Source organism: Sceloporus undulatus, chromosome 2 (assembly GCF_019175285.1).
Source record: "Sceloporus undulatus isolate JIND9_A2432 ecotype Alabama chromosome 2, SceUnd_v1.1, whole genome shotgun sequence".
Lineage (NCBI taxonomy): Eukaryota > Metazoa > Chordata > Lepidosauria > Squamata > Phrynosomatidae > Sceloporus > Sceloporus undulatus.
In genome coordinates this window covers 50,154,081-50,168,402 of record NC_056523.1, presented here as the reverse complement: position 1 = coordinate 50,168,402, position 14,322 = coordinate 50,154,081, and the positions used below count along the sequence as shown (strand labels likewise).

General features: G+C 40.1%; 1 protein-coding gene across 1 annotated transcript in view; it reads right to left on the bottom strand.

The window, feature by feature from the left end:
* GRIP2 (glutamate receptor interacting protein 2) overlaps positions 1-14,322 on the bottom strand; it is a 610,766-nt gene that overhangs the window by 97,072 nt on the left and 499,372 nt on the right. The window contains 5 exon segments of the mRNA XM_042448529.1: positions 1,332-1,477; positions 2,771-2,846; positions 3,304-3,390; positions 6,472-6,617; positions 8,592-8,727. Coding sequence (XP_042304463.1) covers positions 1,332-1,477; positions 2,771-2,846; positions 3,304-3,390; positions 6,472-6,617; positions 8,592-8,727 — 591 coding nt within the window.

Below are 14,322 nucleotides of genomic sequence, written 5' to 3'. Positions count from 1 at the left end.
TTTTTGACCAAAGCCTCATTTTCTATTTTTTCTATCAATCAATTTTCTATCATTTTTTCTATCAACGGGAGCTTTTAGCCATAAGTAGCTGCACAATACATTTTTCTTTGTTTAACTGTACCATGTTTCTTCATGGTGCAGGGAGAGGTTCAACTGATTTATTTTCCCCTTGATGAAATACAATGGTAGAAATCTTTACAGTCAACATCTGTTCCATTCTTTAATTATGCTAAAGAAGCCACCACTTCTTCCACATGTATATTCAGCTCCAGGTCCATAAGCCTTCCTCACAAAGTCCTATACCTGTCTAGATAATATGGCCCACTGCCCCACTGTTCTTATACCAACAGCTGTAACATTTGCACCAAAGAACTCGGCTGCAGCACTACCATTGTATATCATTTTGCGCTGCTAAAATCGACTGGCATGACATATCTTACGCACAGTTATTTCTTGCCAAGGCAGCAAAGTGGTGCATGAAACTTGGAAAGTAAGGTTTGCACATTTCACTGGATGTTCACAAGATTTTGTATCCAGCCATAGCACTTGATCCAATGGGAATATTTATTACATAAATCCAGCAGAGCATGGTTAGACACCATTACCCAACCATTTTTTAATCCACAATTAATCTTATCTAACTACTTGTCAGGAATGGAGTCTCAATAATGGAGAATTTACACAAACTTTTGTATGTACAGATTATATTATATGCAACAGATAATTCTTGGGAATTCATTTTCCTTGGAAGACAAAGCAGAGATATGGCAGCCAGAGCAGATGCCTGATAGCCAACCGAGTCTTCCTTCAGGTCCATAGGATTCACAGCTGGAAGAGGAGTTGGATGAAAGACCTCAAATATCCCAAGAAAGGCCAAGACTTCAGTGTTTGCACAAACCCTTCCTTGTAGACAGAGCAAAAGACTATGCACACACAGTTGTGAAACACTCTCTTGAAATTTCTGTCTCAATTATGGGTGTGGCTGAGCTGGCTGGCTTTATAAACTGGGAGCTTCTTTCAGTTAAATTATTGGAAGCTAACTTTCAGTTCACTTCTCATCCTGACTTGGATACTGTGAGCACCTCAGACTGTTTATTGACTCTGCTACTTCAACCGTTTGGACTCTGTTCTGATTTACACCTTCTGACCCTGGATTGTTTGACACTGGATACCTCTTGTTGCTATGACTTCTGAACTCTGGACACTCTAAATTCAGAGAGAGATTGTGAAGTATGAGAACAGTCATACTGCAAATAAACATCAGTTCAGTGATTCCTCCATATTAGATATGCTTTGTTTTCCAGGTGAGAGTTCATACTAAAAGCTCTTACCCATTATAGTGACATCATATTCTATCTGGAAGAGTGCCTCCTGGTTGCACTGACGTAGGATGTTTAATGCATCAGCATGACTCACACTGTGAAGAGGAATCCCATCAACACTCAAAAGCCTGTCTCCAACTTTCAGAGAGCCTTCCCTGTGGGCAGAAAATTTGGCATGCAGAACTCCTCAACATATAAAGAACCAGAACATTTTCTTGCATGAAAACTTATAAGAATTCTCAAGCTTTCATTACATGCTCTGCAGTGTTGGAGACTATTTGGCCCATCAAATATTTTGGACTATAAGGTCCATACCTCATTACCACTGGTTACAGTAGATAACTCTTCTAGGAACTGAAGTCCAAAGGGCCAGGGTCACTATTTCTGCTTTATTAGGATGGCTGCTAAGTTTCTACAATTGCCACTATACTGGACCTGATATATGCAAACACTTACATGGCTCTTACAATTTAGGTTCCTAGCAAGGTAGGTTATAAATCATGCAAACAACACTTGGTCCATTGAGAGATTTACTGCTTGCATGGTGTCTAAAAATAGCATGAAGCCAAACTTTTGGATATCTGCATGTTTCAGGACCAGCAAGGGAGCTGCACCATCCTCAGTACTGTGGAATAAAATGGAAAAGCAGACTGAAAATTCTTAAAATAAAATCACATATATAGTAGTAAATGTAATGAAAAGAGAATAGAATAGAAGAGTCAAGTGTACAGCTGTTGACATAGCACAGTTCTCCAGAGCAGAAGTGACCCTTTAATGCAGTGAGTCCCAAACTCTAATCTTCCAGTTGTTTTGGACTTTAGCTCCCAGAATCCCTAATCACTGACCAAGATAGCTGACACTTCTGGACATCTAGAGTTTGGAAATCAATCCTTTAATGTATCCAACTTTCCACATGCAAGGAATCTTTTGCATGGATTATTTTCAAAATGTGATATGTATGTGCATGGAAGCAGAACTGCATTGAGTTCTGCCATATATCCAAATATATCCACAACTTTAGATCAGCAATTTAGTAGGAGACACTATAATATTTTGCAATACGACACAGTGATAAGGGAGGCACAAACTTCTAGATATTTCTCACTCTCAGTCATACAATAAAAGTTATCAACTGCATGCTTTCATTATAGCATACATCCAGCTGTCTGCAAATCTCAAAAACTGACTGCACAAAATAGCAGCAAATACACCACCTCAATCTTTGCATTTGGTCTGAAACTATTCTCTCTGTCCCAGAAGACCAATATTCAAGTCACAATATAGGAACTTCCTACACAAGAGACATGTAAATTTTAAGAGAAAGTTATATCAAAACACTAAATTTAGGTATACAATTGAAATGCAAACCTATGAAGAATTTCTTGTTGCAGGTTTGTTTAATGTCTATTTGTTTCAGTTTTACAAGTGTAGCACAATGCAAACTTTACCTGTCTGCAGGACCACCTGGCCTAACATATGTTAATACTAAGGGCCTGGATTTATGCCAGTCTTCATGGGCCCCTCCTGTAAAATAACATAGAAAAAGTCAGGTACGAAGTATAAATACATAGATATGAGAAATCAGTATTACCAGAAGAAATCAGTATATTTTTCTTCCTCCCAACAGGGACGTAGCTAGGATTTTAGGAAGGGGGGGGGGTCCAGACTAAGTGCCATCATTATAATGGGGCTTGAGTGCGGCGGTGCAGCAGCACACACCATTCATTTTTCTAATGGAAGGGGGGGTCCGGACCCCCAGAACCCCCCCCCCCCTTGGCTACGTCCCTGCTCCCAACCCTCCCTCCAACAGATAGCTATTCAAAATGGTACAGAAGTAAATATGTTACATTCATTTTTCAGTGTTTGAAGGTTCTTCACGTATTAATTCAGAATTTTGCTATCTACAATACATTAAGCTTTATTCTTTCCACTTACACAACGAAATGATTTTTCCTGATCAATGACTTTAAAAGATACTGACCTCGTAGTACAAATCCAAAACTGTTGCCTTCTTTATACAGAGTCACATCTATGGTCTTTGGAATGATACCAGCACTATTTTCTGGGGCTATAGATAATAAAGGAATGAATTAATATCACAAATTGACACACTCTTCTTTTTGCAGCTCATTATCTGAAAAATAGTTGACTTCCTCATACAAATCATACAAATCTTGTAATATGAAGGAATGTTGAACGAGAATTCAGACTGGCAACCTCCCTCCTTTCTTTTATGGGTGATATATATATATATATATATATATATATATATATTCAATGATTCTATTCTAAAGAATAGAATGGTTGCTTTAAATATGAGTTTATTTAATGATTCCATTAAAAACAGAGCTGAATCTATTGATAGTCCTTCTGGTGACTTATGCTTCTTATTTATGCAGGTGATTTAGATTATTTTTTTTGTTGGCTTGGGTAGCCTAAGACTTCCTTACACAATTGTTCCCGTGGGTTGTGCAACAGTCCATGCCATTCCTGGCCTGCCACCACTAGTTTGAACACCACAATTCCCTCACAATCACACTGTTGGCTCTCAGCAGGATCTTGGCCCCTTTCCTATATATTGTACCAACTCCATATTCATAAATACACAGCACTATATTAAAGGATTGGCCTTTCTCTCTAAGCTTCAAAGCAGACTTTAGCTGACAGAAGCTGCTATTTCTTTCAAGAATGTTTACTTTATTCTTAGATATTTTAGTAATAAGCCAGCTGGCAACTACAAGATGGATAAATCCAAATCCTTGCAGCTGAAAGGATAGTTTTTGATTGTGATCATTAAGTAGAAAGAATGATCAAGTGTAAAATAATCCTAGAGGAAATGTGATTTCATTCATAGTTAATTTAGTAATTTCAAATGCTTAGGAAAGCAAAGTAAAAAAAGAAAAGAAAAGAAAAGAATTTAGACAGAGTATTATCAGTAAATGGACATTTACTACATATACTCGGTTTTTCCCTCAGTGCAGTTTTTCCCCATGCCATAACTTGCTAGTCTTCCTGACATAATACCATCTGAACAATGGCTACAATATTAATTGATTAATCAGTTAAACAATTAACAAAATGTTTGATTAATGGAAAATGTACCAATTAAATTAAGCAGAAGAGGTATTGGCTTAAATCCAACTGTTAATCCAAACCATGACAGACTCATCAAAGTAATGGATCTTATACAGATATTGACTGAGTACCCATTGATTCAGTGAGTCTGCTCTGACAGGAAATAACAATTAAGGATTTAGGTCGTTTTGTTTAACTCCCACCAGAAGAAGAATTTTGTACAGAATAAATCTTGGAAATTGAATGTTTTTGAAGATTTTCTTTCAGAAGAAAGAAAATTGCTAAAAGTATTTGATGCTTCCTTTGAGAAGAAACTTAGTGATGAACTCGTATTCGTAACAGACAGAGAGACATACATTTTTCTTTAGCAATTCTTACTATCCAGCAATCAAAATAAATGTTCTTTTTTTAAAATATTTTGAAATATTGCACATCACATGGCTATTTTGTATAGGAAGGTAGATGATGATGATGATGATGATGATGATGATGATGATGATGATGATGATGATGATGATGATGATGATGATGATGATGATAAATGACAAAATAACAAAATAACAAAGTTTCACAGCTTTAACTGGAAATAAATAAAATCTATCCAAGGGAAAATGTGAGAAAATTAGGTGACACATCTGGACTCAGTACTGCATCTGAAGAAATGGTTTTATAGCTATGAAAGCCCACGTGAAAAACAAACAGTTAGTGTTAAAGGTGCTGCTACATTTCATTCCTCCACTTCCTTCCTTCCCTTCCTTCTTCCTTTTTTACTTATTTTACTTACTGCTTGAAACTCAGTACCTTATGGTTCAAGCTTTTAGGTTAAGATAAATATTATCAACAGATGTGACTCTGATTAGTCCTTTGGTGCAAATATTGATAGACATAGAACATGAGTGAGTGAATGGAGCTTCCATGCACGGAAAAAGTTATATTCATGGAAGGGGAGCCAATTTGGATCACTCCAGTTTAAAGAATCTCAGATGTGTCTAGAGAAGATGCTTGTTACTCAGGTCCTGTTTTGGAGGTCTAGGACACTGGGAACAAAGATTATGGACCAGTAGTGAAATAGATATGATGACTTTAAGTCATGAGCGGAGCCCTTCAGTTTGTCTGCCATGGTTAAAAGAATTGGATTTGCTTTCATAGCCTTGCTTGCTCACAATTTGTTAAAGAGTGCTGCTGCTACAATGATGGTGCATGTAGTAGTGTGTTAATTGCTAAGACCGTTGCTCACATTCCCTTGTGATTCATTTTCAGTAGTGATTAACAAGCAAGTGGGAAGGGAATTGATCTAAAGATTCAAGGTAAGTCTTGAGAATAGGTAGTGTGAGAGCAGAAGGAGAGGGGTTCATGGGAAAATGGAAAAGGAGATTGTTTGGGTTTCATAACAAATGAAATTGCACTGAAATTATGAATGAGTGTATGCTTGAATTATGCTTTGCTAACATTGGTTCTTTAGTCCTGACAAAACACATCTACCACAGTGTTTTCTGAATTAACACTGAAAGATTGGGATTCTGCACTAGACAATTTCTGTTCATGACACTTTTATCATAGGTTCTTCTAGGCAAGATTTGTTCAAAATAGGGTTGTTACTGGCCTTCCTCTAAGGCTTAGCGAGTCTGACCTATAGCAGATTTCCATGATTGAGCATGGATTTGAATTCTGGTACATCAGTCCTGGTCCAACAGTCAAATCTCTACACCATGCTGACTTTTACCAGCTTTACCTAACCATTAATCTGTTTTAACCATTAGATCCCATTTTCTCTGAAATTCATTGATTACTTTTGTTTTCATGGACCTGATTCCCTGTTTATCTGCTATGATTTCAATAAATCTTTAAATAAAATGCACCCATGAATAGCCTCAAGTTATCTCTGGCTGCACCTTCTTAGGAAGTGGGGGTGAACAAAGCATCCAGTTTTCACTACTGCCAGTCAGAGAAGATGGATTACTAGATGGATCAATGATAAAAGACAACTTTGTATGAAAGAAGAGAGGAGGATAGGCAACCAGGTTCATTGTCAAACACTATTGGACTCTAACAACAAAAATAGCATTGTACTAACCAGCCAGTGGTAGCTCATATTCTACTTCTAATACTACTCTTTCTCCAACATTCTTCAATAGGCTTATTATTTCATCATGGCGCAATTTGGTCAGGTTAATCCCATTCACTGACTTGATGTAGTCACCAACATTTAGCTGATCACTCCTGTAATATACAGAATAAAATATCTCTGTTAGTGCTTTCCAGAATATCTTGCACATTACACGTTATCTGGTATTATGACCTTACCAGCTATTTGCATCTACCTATAACTGAACAGTGTGTAGTTGAGCAATTGAGCAATGGCAGAATGTATTTGTTAACCGAACACTCCTATCAGAAATTTAAGAAAAGGCTATGCACATGTAGAGAAGCAAAGAGTGGGGGATATAATGACTATCTGTTTCAGTAGAAGCAGTGAAGTTAAATCAGACTTCAAGGTCAAGGGAAGCATCAACAAGCCTTTTGATTCTATGTGAAAAATTTATTGATACTGTCCTTCCTCAGTCTGGCACTTTGCAGATATTTTGGATTACTACTTCCATCACCCCTAATCACTGACCATGCTAGCTGGGGACTGATGAATTGCAATCCCAAAATTTGGATGATACCAAGGTAGGAAAACGGTGTTGTTATTTTTACTTTGACATATGACAAAAAAAAGGGAGGGAGTAGATCCCAACAATTCAACATCTTTATGAATGACTCGGATGAAGGAATAGAGGGCATACCTATCAAATTTGCAGATGACACCAAATTAGGAGGAGTAGCTAATTCTCCTGAGGACAGGATCAAAATTCAAAATGACCTTAATAGATTAGAAAGCTGGGCCAAAACTAACAAATTAACTTCAACAGGGAGAAATGTAAGATACTGCAGTTAGGTAGAAAAAATGAAATTCATAAATATAGGAAGGGGTACACCTGGCTTAATGAAACTACGTGTAAAAGGGATCTAGGAGTCCTAGTAGAGCACAAGTTGAACAGGCGTTAACAGTGTGACACTGCAGCTTAAAAGGCCAATGCGATTCTAGACTGCATCATCCCTGTTGTTTCCCTTCCCTTTAATTTTTAGCCAAATGCTCTCCACCTGATTTCCAGAATATAAGTCCTGGATCTCTTCACAGGTGTGAACACTCTTGACATATAGTGCTATTTCTCCTCCTGGTTTGGTCTATTTTTCTTAAAAAGGTTATACCCCTCTAACTACATTCCATTCATGAGACTCATCCCACCAGGTTTCAGTGATGCCTACTATATCCTATTTCCTTTGTTGTGCTAGGAGTTCAAGTTCATCCTGTTTATTTCCCATGGTTTGAGCATTAATGTAGACACATCCAAGACCGTGGGTCCTCCCCACTTACTGTGTAAGGTTTTTTTTGCCTCTCACTGTTGAATCCTTGCACTGTTTGCCTTGTTCCCTCTATAACAGTTTGGCAATTAATAATAAGTTTATTTATAAACCGCTTTCCTGCAGTGATCAAAGCGGTGTACAGATAGAAATTGCAATGACAAAATATAAAGTGCAGACTAAAAATTGTAATACATAAATACAACTTCAATAAAAACATTACAATTATACAAATTAAAACCATTACATCAAATCCAAGCTAGCTGAGTGCAGTCGATAGTACAGTACATATAGGGGGGAGTCACATGATATCAAGGAACATCGTGGAAGGCTTGCTGGAACAAGAAGGTCTTGAATCTCTTTTTAAAGAGATCCAGGGAGGTGGTGGAGCGGAGCTCATCGGGAAGGGTGTTCCAGATCCTAGGGGCCTCCAGACTTTGATGAACTCTTGCCTTCCAAAATACCATCACATTCCCCCATATAACTCAGTTTGAAACACTCCTAATCAACGTTTTGAGACTATTGGCAAAAACATTCCTGTCAATTGGCATGAGGTGAAAACCAGTCCTCTTTCATGGAACCACAGCCAAATCGTTCTTGGTGACACCATCTGCAAAGCCAGTTGTTTATATCCACTGTTTTCCTCTCCCTTCCTGGACCTTCAACTGGGAGCAGAGATGAGATGACAACCTGTGCATCCATCTCTTTCAGATTCCTTCCTCCAATTTGTTATACCCAGCAATCCTATCTTAGCCTGTAATTTTGTCCTGTTTCATGTGATGGTTTTACCTTGCTGCCAGCCCTCCTGGTCTCAGGTTGGAGACTCTTGGTTTTCCATCTTTGTCCGTGCCACCTGATATAGTCAGTCCTAGGGTGCTTCCCTCTTTTTTAATAAGTTCCACAATGGTGACTCCTCTGAATTCCTCTGGAGATAGAAAGTGAGAACAAGTCAATTGAGTGTTCAATTCAGCAGACATAATAAGTCAAACCAGGAGAAGTGAAAGACAAAATGGTGCCCCCTCCTTCCAAATTTAGAAGCCTTCTTGAATGCCAGTTGAATACAGTGGTGCCTCGGGTTACGAAATTAATTCGTTCCGCGGCCGCTTTCGTAACCCGAAAAGCCTTCGTAAGCCGAAATGCCATAGGCGCTAATGGGGAAAAAGCCGCGGCTCTGCCGCGGCTCCATTTAAAATAGCGCCGAAGTTTTTTCGTAACCCGAAAAAACATTCGTAACCCGGAGCAATTATTTTCTATTGCATTTTTTCGTATCCCGAAAATTTCGTAACCTGGGTAATTCGTATCCCGAGGTACCACTGTACTGCCAATGGGATCACAATGGCATTCCATGGTTCATCTTAAATGCTTATTCACATATACTAGAATAGATTATATGAGGTAAATCATCTGTTGAGAGAGGGAAATGAACAGGGACAAGCAACTGCAAAGAGGACTCTGCATTGTGTTCTCAGGGACCTTGAAAGGATGTACCCCCCCTCCCACACACAGGGATCTCCACCTGTCAAACAATTTAACATACCTTTCCCCCAAATATCCCCAGCATTGTTTAAAAGGCATGGAGATAATTTGGTCATGTTTTTGGGCTCTCTTGGGCCATTTCTGATCCAGAAGAGGCCTTTGAAAAAACAGGAAATAAACCAATGAGAACTAAAATTCACTTCCTGGTGTGTATGTGTTTTAAATCTACTCTTGAACACATAAGAGTTCAAGGGAGCCTAAAACATGACAAAACTGCCTGCATGCTCCTTATGGGCACTGGGGGGATCTTAGGTAAAAATACTTCCCTATTTTGTATATTATTTATTTATTTATTTATTTATTTATTTATTTATTTGCTGTATTTATACCCCACTCTTCAGCCAGAATGTTAATTAGATATTTCCCTGCCCTTAGACTTGCAATCCAAAAAGACATGACACAAAAGGGAAGGAAATGGCAGTGGATAAGGGGATTAAGTCCAGCAGTTCTTCTCTCCCTCTGAGGTCTGGACCATGGCAGATGGACTGGATTGAGGATTCTTCTTCTTCCTTTAGGCCAGGTCTGATGGAGCTGGCTGACCTTTCCCTCCCTTTGAGGCTGGATGATGTCAGATGGCAAAGAGGGAGGGTTCTTCTTTCTTTAGGCCAGACCTGATGGAGCTATCTGGCCTTTCTCTCCCTCTGAGAAAATTGGAGGAGGGAGTTACTCAGGGACCCTGGAGGGCTTGGAAATGTGGTATCGACTCCTGATTTAGAATGTTTGGGTGTCAATAGTGATTGGCTGAGTGACTGAGCAGTAGAGAATGGAACTGGGAGTTTGGCAACTGGAGAGTAGAGCAGTAGAGAGCATAAATTCAATATTGGTTCATTATTTTTGAATTTAGATTGTCAAGGTGGAAGTAATTAGGTATATCTAGGATAGGATAGGTAGGAATATATGTATACATAACATAGCACAAGCAAAAAAAAAATCACAAACCTATATTGTAATCAGATGCTTATGAACACAAAGTGAACTTACTTCTTATGAATTATATCTCCAATAAAATTGTTTTGTCTCACACCCAAGCACTTCTTCATTGGCTATGGTAGAAGTACAGTCACGTATGTAGTATATGTGGTGGTAGCACATACGTACCATCCAATATTTCACAAATGAAAACACAGACATGTGCAGCCAAACAACATTTTTCATAAGTGCAATCCAATGTCGCAGTGTGGTCAATGTGATAGTGTGGTCAAGATGGCAAAATAAATTAATGATGAAGAACACACAAGCTACAAGAAACTGTGATTCCTGCTCAGCCATGAAACCCACTGGGAGACCTTGGGAAAGTCACATGCTCTCAGCCTCAGCAAAAGGCAATGGCAAACCTCCTCTTAACAGATCTGGCCAAGAAACCTCATGATAGGTTTGCCTTAGGGTCCCCATAAGTTGGAAACCACCTGAAGGGATACAATGCACAAACACACGCAAGAGGCTGCAGCAGTGTGCTTTGCCCAAGTCTGCTAGAAAGAGCAAGATTTTATGTCCTTTCTTTCTTCTCTCCCCTGCTGATTTAATTGAGTGCAAACTGCTTTTGGCATTTTGAAGTCAGTTCACGCAACTAAAGTAAACTGAGGACAAAGGCGAGAGTAGGAAGATGAGGAGAGAAATTGGGACGTTTTAAAAGCAGTTGAAACAGTGGAACAACACAGACTCTCCCTGCCAAATTGTCCAATGGTTACTGCAATCCTTGTCTGCTTTCCTGTGGATTGGAATGTATATTGAGTATTTCCAATCTGTGCACCATTCTTTTGTTTTCCATATTTGTTGACATTTTAGTCAGAATTAGTGTAGATTCTATCTCTGTAACCTGAAACAGATCTATTGGCATACCATCTGTTTCTGGTGATTTGTTTTTCTCATATGCTTTAACTACAGCTTCCACTTCACTTTCTAAAATTGTAGGTTCGTCTTCAAATGGTTCTTCTCTGAATGAATCTGTCATACTTTCATCTCTTTTACATAGTTCTTTGCCATATTGTTTCAATTGGCTTTTTATTTCTAATTGGTCACGTAATGTGATCCCTTACTGGTTGTAGAGCATCCCTACTCTTGGTTTAAATTTCCCTTTGATTTCTTGGATCTAATGAGATATGTCTTCTTCTTTATTTTTTGTTTTTATCTTCTATGTCAGTGATGGCAAACCTTTTCAAGGCCCTGTGCCCAAAATATTTTTTTTCCAGCACTGGGTTGTACCTGGTGCCCGGCGCAGGCAGGACTTCTGAGACACGGCTTCCACCCTCCAGGGAGAAGGGCTTCTGGGTTGGGACTTTCCCCCCTGCCCTTCCCCTGGCCTCCAGCTTAAAGACAGTTAGAAGCTGGGGAAGGTCTGGGAGGTGGGGTGATGGGCATGCACTGGTTGCTCCTCCTCCCCCTGCCCTTCTCCCTGCTCCCAGCTGTCCCTCTGAAGGAAGCTGGGAGCCGGGAAAGGTCCCTGGGGAGGAGGAGAAATCAGCGCGTGCCATTCCTCCTCATTCCAGACTATTTCCTGCCACACCAGCTGTCCCTTCTGAGGCAGCTGGGGACCAGGAGAAGGCAGGGAGGAGGAGCCACAGATGCTCCTGTGGCTCCTTTTCCCCAGCACTATTTTCCAGCTTCCAGCTGTCTTGGAGAAGTGGCAAGGAGGAGGAGAAATGGGTGCACATGCATCTGTTCCTCCTTCCCCCTGACCCATGCTAGCAAAATGGCGTTGTGTGGCACACGTCCCATAGGTTCGCCATCACAGTTCTATGTCTTCATTGATTATTATAATCAATGGTCAGAAATACTAAAAGATAAAGGAGTTCAGGACGGATGGGAGTTTCTCAAAAGAGAGATACTGAAGGCACAATTTCAAACAGTTCCAGTGAGAAAGAAAAAACGGGGGGTGTCTCAAGAAACCAGGATGGATGACTAAGGAACTTTCAACCGAGCTGAGTTTGAAACGGAACATGTATAAGAAATGCAAAAAGGGGGAAATCACAAAAAAGGAATTCAAAGAAATAGCAGGCATGTGTAGGGGTAAAGTCAGAAAAGCTAAAGCGCAGAATGAACTCAGGCTTGCTAGAGAGGTTAAGAACAATAAAAAGGGCTTTTTTGGATATGTCCGCAGCAAAAGGAGCAAGAAGGAAACGGTAGGGCCACTGCGTGGAGAAGATGGCAAGATGCTAACAGAAGACAGAGAAAAGGCAGAATTACTCAACACCTTCTTTGCCTCAGTCTTCTCAGAAAAGGCAAAGGGTGCTCAACCTGAGAATAATGGAGCAGAGGACAGAATAGGGGAATTTCAGCACAGAATAAGTAAAGAGATAGTAGAGGAACACCTTATTAATCTAAATGAATTTAAGTCTCCGGGACCAGATGAACTCCATCCAAGGGTATTAAAAGACCTGGCAAATGTAATATCGGAGCCATTGGCAATCATCTTTGAAAACTCCTGGAAAACAGGAGAAATCCCAGACTGGCGGAGGGCAAACGTTGTCCCCATCTTCAAAAAGGGGAAAAAAGAGGATCCCAACAATTATCGTCCAGTTAGTCTGACATCAGTACTAGGAAAGATTCTGGAGCAGATCATTAAACAGAGAGTCTGTGAGCATCTAGAAGGCAATGCCATAATCACAAAAAGTCAACATGGGTTTCAGAGAAACAAGTCATGCCAGACAAACCTAATCTCTTTCTTTGATAAAATTACCAGCTTGGTAGATGAAGGGAATGCTGTGGATATAGTATATCTTGATTTCACTAAGGCCTTTGACAAGGTTTCCCATGACATACTTGCAAACAAGCTTGTAAAATGTGGGCTAGACAAAGGAACTGTTACATGGATCTGTAACTGGTTGACCGGCCGAACCCAAAGGGTGCTCAACAATGTCTCCTTTTCATCCTGGAGAGAAGTGACCAGTGGGGTCCCACAGGGCTCTGTCCTGGGCCCAGTGCTATTCAACATCTTTATCAATGACCTGGATGACAGAATTGGGAGCATACTTATCAAATTTGCAGATAACACCAAATTAGGGGGACTAGCTAATACCCCAGAGGGCAGGATCAAGATTCAAAATGACCTGAATAGACTAGAAAGCTGGGCCAAAGCTAACAAAATGAAATTCAACACGGAGAAATGTAAGGTATTGCACTTAGGGCGGAAAAATAAAATGCACAGATATAGGATGGGTGACACCTGGCTGAATGAAACTACGTGTGAAAGGGATCTAGGAGTCCAAGTAGACCACAAGTTGAACATGAGTGAACAGTGTGATGTGGCAGCTAAAAAGGCCAATGCTATTTTAGGCTGCATCAATAGAAGTATAGTGTCTAGATCAAGAGAAGTAATAGTGCCACTGTATTCTGCTCTGGTCAGGCCCCACCTAGAATATTGTGTCCAGTTCTGGGCACCACAATTCAGAAAGGATATTGAGAAACTGGAGTGTGTCCAAAGGAGGGCGACAAAAATGGTGAAGGGTCTGGAAACCATGCCCTATGAGGAACGACTTAGGGAGCTGGGGATGTTTAGCCTGGAGAAAAGAAGGTTAAGAGGTGATATGATAGCCCTGTTTAAATATTTGAAAGGATGTCATATTGAAGAGGGAGCAAGCTTGTTTTCTGCTGCTCCAGAGAACAGGACCCGGAACAATGGATGCAAGCTACAGGAAAAGAGATTCCACCTCAACATTAGGAGGAACTTCCTGATAGTAAGGGCTGTTCGACAGTGGAATGCACTCCCTCGGAGGGTGATAGAGTCTCCTTCCTTGGAGGTCTTTAAACAGAGGCTGGATGGCCATCTGTCAGGGATGCTTTGATTTGGATTTCCTGCATGGCAGGGGGTTGGACTGGATGGCCCTAGTGGTCTCTTCCAACTCTACGATTCTATGATTCTATGATTCTATGAACTCTGAACTGCTGTATTCAAGGTTCTGACTCTATTTGTTACCTTTGCCCTTTGTTTCTCTCCTACCTGGAGATGTCAAGGATTGAATCAAGGGCCTTCTGCATTGTAAAGCAT